Source organism: Pterocles gutturalis, unplaced genomic scaffold (assembly GCF_000699245.1).
Source record: "Pterocles gutturalis isolate BGI_N339 unplaced genomic scaffold, ASM69924v1 Scaffold50891, whole genome shotgun sequence".
In the NCBI taxonomy this organism is placed as follows: domain Eukaryota; kingdom Metazoa; phylum Chordata; class Aves; order Pterocliformes; family Pteroclidae; genus Pterocles; species Pterocles gutturalis.
Window position 1 is genome coordinate 1 of NW_010099683.1, and position 7263 is coordinate 7263.

At 49.1% G+C, this 7263-nt stretch overlaps 1 protein-coding gene across 1 annotated transcript; it reads left to right on the top strand.

Moving 5' to 3' along the window:
- The first annotated feature begins 348 nt into the window (after positions 1 to 348).
- On the top strand, positions 349 to 4964 carry AP4B1 (adaptor-related protein complex 4, beta 1 subunit). Its single transcript, XM_010076895.1, has 7 exons — positions 349 to 485; positions 1141 to 1637; positions 2321 to 2404; positions 3196 to 3299; positions 3497 to 3704; positions 3998 to 4282; positions 4537 to 4964. Exons 2-7 carry the CDS (start codon positions 1142 to 1144, stop codon positions 4962 to 4964), a joined length of 1605 nt encoding a protein of 534 aa, XP_010075197.1. The 5' UTR covers positions 349 to 485; position 1141.
- Positions 4965 to 7263: the final 2299 nt, after the last annotated feature.

Below are 7263 nucleotides of genomic sequence, written 5' to 3' on the forward strand. Positions count from 1 at the left end.
TGGAGGGTGAGCGGGCTGTTGCTGGGCATCGAGCTGTTAACAAACCACCAGGCACTGCCAGGGTCCACGTCAGTGTCCCTTTCGTACCTGCTGTTGCAGGGCCTCCCCTGACACCCGACTGTTTCCACAGCTCTGGTCAGCCAGGTGCTGTTCTCGCATCCACAGACCTTCAGGGAAGAGTGGTGCTGAGGGCAGGTGTTACTGCGGAGCTGGAAGTTTTGTTGACTGTTGCTCCCAGTTCAAGCCGTGTCTTCTGTGTGTGACAAATGCTAATAGGCAGTGACCAAATTGTAGCATGTCAACAGAATTTGATACAGGGACCTCTGCTGCTTTGCAGATGCTGCATTGGTGAATGAGCTGTACAGTTTGCTTCGTGACCAGGACCCTATCGTAGTCGTGAATTGTCTGAGAGCCTTAGAAGAGATCTTGAAGAAGGAGGGAGGAGTTGTCATCAACAAACCCATTGCCCATCATCTCCTCAACAGGTTTGTTCTCTTTGGTGGTGCTGGAAGCTGCATTCTTGTTCTTGTGTTGGGGTGCGGGCAGAGCGGGTGTTTCTGGGCTCCTGTCAGAAGTGATGGGAAGAGTCAGGCACCCAAAATGGAGGTGTCCATCCCAAGAGAAACTGAATTACTTTTGTGCTAAGAGCTTAAGAGAAATATGAGATGCCCGGCTTTTTTAGGGAGTCTTTGCTTCAGCTGCTGGTGTTTTTTGGATTGCCAGTTAATGTGAATAGTTAGGGGGTTTTTTGTGACAGTAGACACGATATACTTGTGGGCAGGTATGTTCTAGTATGTCTCTCCCAATCTGTTGAAAGATATATAACTTACCTGTTGCTCGAATAAATTAACTTTTCTGTAGATAATTCTACACGATCTGGCAAGAGAGGGGTGTTGCTCTGCCTTGGGTTCTGGCCAGTGTTGCTGTCTGGCTTAGAGCACCAGCAAATTGCATGTGACTGATAGTGAGTTAAGCCTCTGTGCTTAAACTTGAGATAAAGTTGTGGTATCTGCTCTGAAACACAGCATTTGGCTTGGAACAGAGACCGTAAGAAACTCAGAGGCTCAGGCCTCTGCTGTGCACAGGGCAGATCTTCGTGTACTTCTTGGCTCCTGCAAACTGTGTTTATTCTCTTGGCAGGATGCCTGACCTGGATCAGTGGGGGCAAAGCGACGTGCTTACCTTCCTTCTGCGTTACAGACCCCGCAGTGAGGAGGAACTCTTCGACATACTCAATTTACTGGATGGCTATCTCAAAAATAGCAGCCCCAGTGTTGTGATGGCAGCCACCAAGCTTTTCCTAGTGCTGGCCCGGGAGTACCCACATGTGCAGGCAGATGTTTTGGTGAGAGTGAAGGGACCGCTGCTGTCTGCCTGCACTTCTGAGAGCAGGGAGCTCTGCTTCACCGCGCTGTGCCATGTGCGTCAGATCCTCCGTAGCCTTCCTGGCCATTTTAGCAGCCACTACAAAAAGTTCTTCTGTTCATATTCAGAGCCCCACTACATCAAATGCCAGAAGATGGAGGTGTTGTGTGAGCTGGTGAATGATGAAAACGTACAGCAAGTGCTGGAAGAGCTGAAGAGCTATTGCACTGATATATCGGTAGAGCTTGGCCAAGGGGCGATCTTTGCCATAGGTAAGAGCTGTGTCTAGCCTCGGGAGCAGCTGCAGCCCCAGATCTTTAAGGTGGGCCTTTCTCCACTGAAGTTTGTCTGGGCAAATACCAAGTAGCTGATCTGTGCTGAAGCAGTACAGCCTTCCGTAGACCAGCCTCCCCAGAAATGTGTTGTGTGAGTGTGCTTCTGAAGCCCTGGCATTGAACTGGTTCAGGTTGTGCATAATGTCCTTGAATCGTGTTCACATGTTTGTGCTCTGAAGAAATTGCGTCATTTCATCTTATTAACGAGCCTTATAGTGTTGAATGAAACTGCGTAGTGGGTGGAGGAGCTGCCCTAATACCTGCTTGTTCTTTGAGTTGTCATGGGGGCAGAGTTAAGGTGATTTTGGGGCACCTTGGTTTTGTTTTTGTAAGCTTTAAAATAGGTGAGTTTCTATAGTATTCATAAAGAGAAAGCCAGGGATGCTAAAATGCCTTTCTTAGGTTTAAGAAAAGTTCAGACTGCTTCTGAGGCTTCAGAGATGGGAACGTGTCCCTTGTGTGGGGAACAAGCTCATTGACTATACTTTCAGAAATTGTAGTCAAAAAGGAAAAGAGAAAGTCTGTTTCTTTAAAGTGAGTTTGTAATGAATAGTTGGGCTCATGGTTGCTATTTCACTCTGATGAAAGGTTGACTTTTATGTCCTTTGGTGTCTCTGCAGGCAATATTGCTAGGACGTACACGGATCAGTGTGTTGGGATTCTGACTGAGCTCCTGGGGCATCAGCAGGATCATATCACGTCAGGTAATCATCTGCAGGTTGTTTGCCTGGCTTATGCTTTCTGGAAGTGGCCTTGCTGGGGCTTGTGATCCCAAACTCAAGGCTCTGAGAGGCACTTGGCTTTTAATTTAATTGGCATTTTCAGGTGTCTTTGTGGTGGAGTGGGGGTATATAGCGTGACCGGACATTGTAGTTTTTCCTTCCTTAGGAGCTACTCTGTGGTGAAGGGGGAGGTGGTCATAGCTGCATTCATGGTCCGGTGTGGAGGTTGCTTTCTGGCTGCTGCCTGCTGACTTAGGGAGCGAGGGACTCAGCAGAGACATTTTAGTGATGGTTAACAGATCTTTTGCCTCCTGTGATTTCTGTTCCTCATGTAATAGTCTGATTCAGTGTTGCTGCTGGTGTTTCTGTAAGCGGGCAGCAGAGCCTTTAAAATTTTGACCTAAAGTTCATGCGACTCGTTTTGAATTGGTGTTAGTTTTGATTTGTCATTCTGACCTTGGGTGTCTGAAGCATTGTGAGTCAGTGTTTTTTTAAAGGCTGGGACTGTCCAGAAGAGAGATTACTTTCCAGCAGCCAGAGGAATGATGTGAAGTTTCAGATCTTTATTTTAGACTTGTGGAACTTTGCTCTGACAAACGCAGTGTCATGGGACTTCGAAGAAGGGTGTCTCACATTGTAGTCACGAGCAAGGCACTGAACTCCCCAGCTAAGATTTGCAAAGTCCCTTGAGTGGGGTTTTTTGTTTGGTTGGGTTTTTTCCCCCAGTGGTTTTGTAACTCTTGGGGAATGCTGAGCCTTTTGTTTCCTTGCAGCGGTAGTACAGGTTTTCCGGGACCTGGTTTGGCTGTGTCCCCAGTGCACGGATGCCGTGTGTCAGGCGCTGCCTGGCTGTGAGGACATCATCCAGGACAGTGAGGTAAGGTGGCTTTGTGCCGTGGGCTGGCAGCTCTTGAGGATGGGTGGACAATGACCTTGGCTTTCCTCTGGCTCACGATTGGCGGGCAAAGATCAGAAATCTTCAAAGACTTGTTCTCTCGTGTCTGTTTATTTCATGCCAGCACTGTCTCCCTGGTTAGCAGTGCCTATTTGCATTTTTTTCTGTGGTTCCTTCAGGGCAAGCAAGCACTGATCTGGCTCCTGGGCACCCATGGTGAGAAAGTGCCGAATGCCCCCTATGTTTTAGAGGACTTTGTGGAGAACATTAAATCGGAAATGTTCCCAGCAGTGAAGATGGAGCTTCTGACAGCATTGGTGCGACTTTTCCTGTCCCGTCCCGCTGAGTGTCAGGACACGCTGGGGAGGCTGCTCTATTACTGCATAGGTGGGTTCCCTTCATCTTTTCCCTGAAGCTGCAGTACAGGCTTTTTGGGATGGGGTTTGGCTGTGTCCCCAGTGCATGGATGCTGCGTGTCAGCGTCCTGGCTGTGCGGGGCCGTCCAGGATGGCACGGTAAGGTGGCTTTATGCCTTGGGCTGCTACTTGGCCCCTTGCTCTCTGGTTGGTGACTCTAACAGACTTACACTGTATCCCTGGGAATCTGTTTTTGGTAATTAAGTACTTCAGGGAATTCTGGATGATAGAATTCTCCATAAATTATGTCCTTCTAATTCCCAGAGGAGGAGATGGATATGGTAGTACGAGACCGCGGATTGTTCTACTATCGCCTTTTGCAGTCCGGTGTGGAAGAAGTGAAACGGGTCCTGTGTAGCCCCAAGTCTGACCCCTCTCTGGGGCTTCTGGAAGACCGAACTGAGCAACCCGTGAATACATGGGTTTCAGAGTTCAATACTCTTGCAGCAGTTTATGGCAGAGAACGCTGGGCACTCATCACTGCTCACCAGCCAGCAGAACCCTCTTACGCTTCTTCTCCTCATACTGACTCCAGGAACAGAGACGCAGGTAACCCACCTCCCTTTCACCGGGGATCTGTTTTCCCCTTGTCAGTAGATGTTCTCACGCGGGTTTCTTTGGGAGAAGATCACAGTGCTTTGAGGCTGCTGTGTTGGTGTTCTATCTTGTGCAGCGTGTGGCTGTTCACCGCTGAAGGCACTGTGATTCCAGCCCTCTTCATCTGGTGGCTCCATGGGATGTTCTTTGTGAAACTGGGAGCTGCACCCTACATGCTGCATCTCACGTTTGTCATTTCATTTCAGAGTCGCTGATTTCTGAAGGGAATAAAGAAGTCCTCGAGGTTCATCCCGATAGGGGCAGCCTGACCTTAATTCCCAATGTTTACCTGACTGCAGAACAGTTTGAGAAGACCTGGCTGAGCCTGGACACGAGCTGCCACCTCCCTCTGCCCTGGAGTGGGACTGTGCAGCCGGATGCCGTACAGACGGCTCTTCACGTTGTCCACATCCAGACTATTGCTATGAGCAAAGCGGGTGTCCAGCCGTGGAAAGCTTATCTCAGTGCTCAGGATGACACAGGCTGCCTCTTCCTAACAGAGCTCTTGCTTGAGGCAGCAGATTCAGAGATGCAGGTTGCAGTGAAGCAGAGCGAGGCTAAGCCGGAGGCGCTGCAAACCTTTATCTCGGTGTTAAGGACGGCCATGGGGGCAGTGGCTGGCCTGGGGTCCTGAATCGTTCCCTGCTCCCAGTAGGATGCTTGCTCAGGGCACAGGAAGAGTTTCTTTCTCTGGCTTCGTTTGCCAATATTTGATGCTGGTTTTGTACTTTTAATCTGTGGGAGTGTTTGCAGTGCTTTCCTGGAGCAGAGCAGGGCCCAGCCACCGTGTGTGGTGTCGGGGGAGCCGCAGCTGGCAGGTATGGGATTGCTGGGGCTGGTGGATGGGGCAGCGTGAGGGGTCGTCCTCCCTCTGGGCTGGGGAAAGGACAGGTAATGCAGCCGTGAGCCACTGCTTCTGGCATGAGGCTCGGAAGTGGTGGCATCTGTGGTGATTGTCACAAGTGTTAGTCGCACTAACGTGACCGATGGAACCAGAAAGGAGCAAAATTCAGGGATGTGTTTTGGAGAGGGTTTTTCATGAGAGTTGTAAATAATTCAAAAATCAGTTCAGAGACTCCAGGACTCTGCTGCTTACCTCACATTAAGAGGAACAGTGCAGTGAAGAGAGAAGTGTTTATTTAGTTCTTGGCTGCCTTTACACGTGATTTAGTTTTCTGTCTGATAGATGGATTTCAATGGCACTTTAGGGTGAATGGAGCTCTGCTGGGTCAGATATGGGAGGACTGGGTACGTGGTGCCCACTAGAAACAGTATGGTTCTGTCTCAAGAGAAAGACGTGTGTTTTCTAGTTGAAATGCGTTTCTGCAATCATGAATCAACCTCTCAGAAATTCCCCCCTCGGGGCTACTGCGAGAACATGCAGGAGCGTGCAGGTTGTGTGTGGGGTGTTTGGGTGAGTTAATCTGGCGTGAGGTCTGTGGCCATGTCAGTGAGCTGTCAGTCCTCGTGCCAATAAAGGAAGAATTGCTGGTTAGATAATGAACCTGGATGGAATATTATATTTTTGCTGATTTTTACCATTTGTTACTTTGTAATTAGAATGGGTATTGTTTTTTGAACAGCATGTCAACAGCACTCTGTCTGCTCCATTGAAAGGTATGGAGGGTCAGACGTTACGCGTACAGCCTCGTGGAAAGAGAGTTTCCTTGTCCCAGACACATTTTACACAGTGGCAGAACCCTGAAGAAGGTCCTGGGCTCCCGGCTGAGGTACATAGGTTACTATAACAGGGCTTTATGGTACTCTGTGAGGGGTGGCTTTGTTAACCCTGTTCTGTAAGATTTATTGTAATTTTTAATTTATTTTAATGACTGTATTGTACCTTTAAGTTGCAACATGCCTTCCATGGACTTCACTGAAACGCTGCTGCCACTGCTGAACAACAGGGTTTCAATTTTGTTTCTGATTTTGCTAATAAAAATGTGAACAATTCCTCACTGCTTTCTGGAGTGCTTGTTCGTTAACTTGGAATTCTGCAGGAGGGAGTCGTCCCATCACCACCATGGATCCGCAGAGAGCTGCAGTCCAGCTCCTGCCTCTGTGTCAACAGAGCTTTTCTCTCTCAATTTCCTTGAAGCAAGGCTTTAAGGAGCAATTGTGCAACAATTTATTTCAGTCTCATGCCAAATTGCTGTAACAGGTGAGCTACCTACGGGTGAATTCGAGGGTAGATAAGCAGTCAGCCGTAGCAGGGCTCCTGTTAACAGTTTCCAGCGTCTTTATGCATCTATTGTATTCCTGTGCTTGCGGAGAGCTGCACTGGAGCATTGGCATGAAGCAGTTTTCAGAAAAAGAAACAGTGGATAGTTTGTTGGCCAGGTATCATTTACTCCACTATGGCTAGACCAAGGCTGGTCTGTGTCTGGGATGGGGCTTGGAGCTTCCAGCCTGTTACCCACACACCTGGATGAATGAACAGGTCAGCACCCATCAATAACCTCTGAATATTTATTTTGGTTGATCTTAACAGAAATAACTTATTTGGAAACTAAACCACACCCATATCTTGAATTACGATGGGTAAGAGAGCAAATACTGGCATGCCGTGCTGCCGCGGGGAGGAGTCTCAAGTCATTCTCTTCCCAGAAGGAAGAGCCCGTGCAGCTCTGGGAAAAGGAAGCCAAGATCTGGAGTCGAAGCTCACCTGCAGAGCAGAGCGGCCGCGGGGTGTCCCTGCCCACGGCAGCGGGGAGACGGGCGGCGATGGCCACCTTCGAGGAGCAGACGGAGTGGGTCGTGGAAGCCTTGTTCTCTGACCTCCTGTCTGAAGATGAGTGTGACTGCCGGAGCCTGGAGATGGACTCAGGAGGTAGGGCTGCCAGGGAGGAAAATGTGGCTTGTCTGCTGCAGGTGACAGCAGTGTTTTGCCTGAATACTTACGGGAAGGAAGCTGCAGCTCAGGGTTGTTGGGA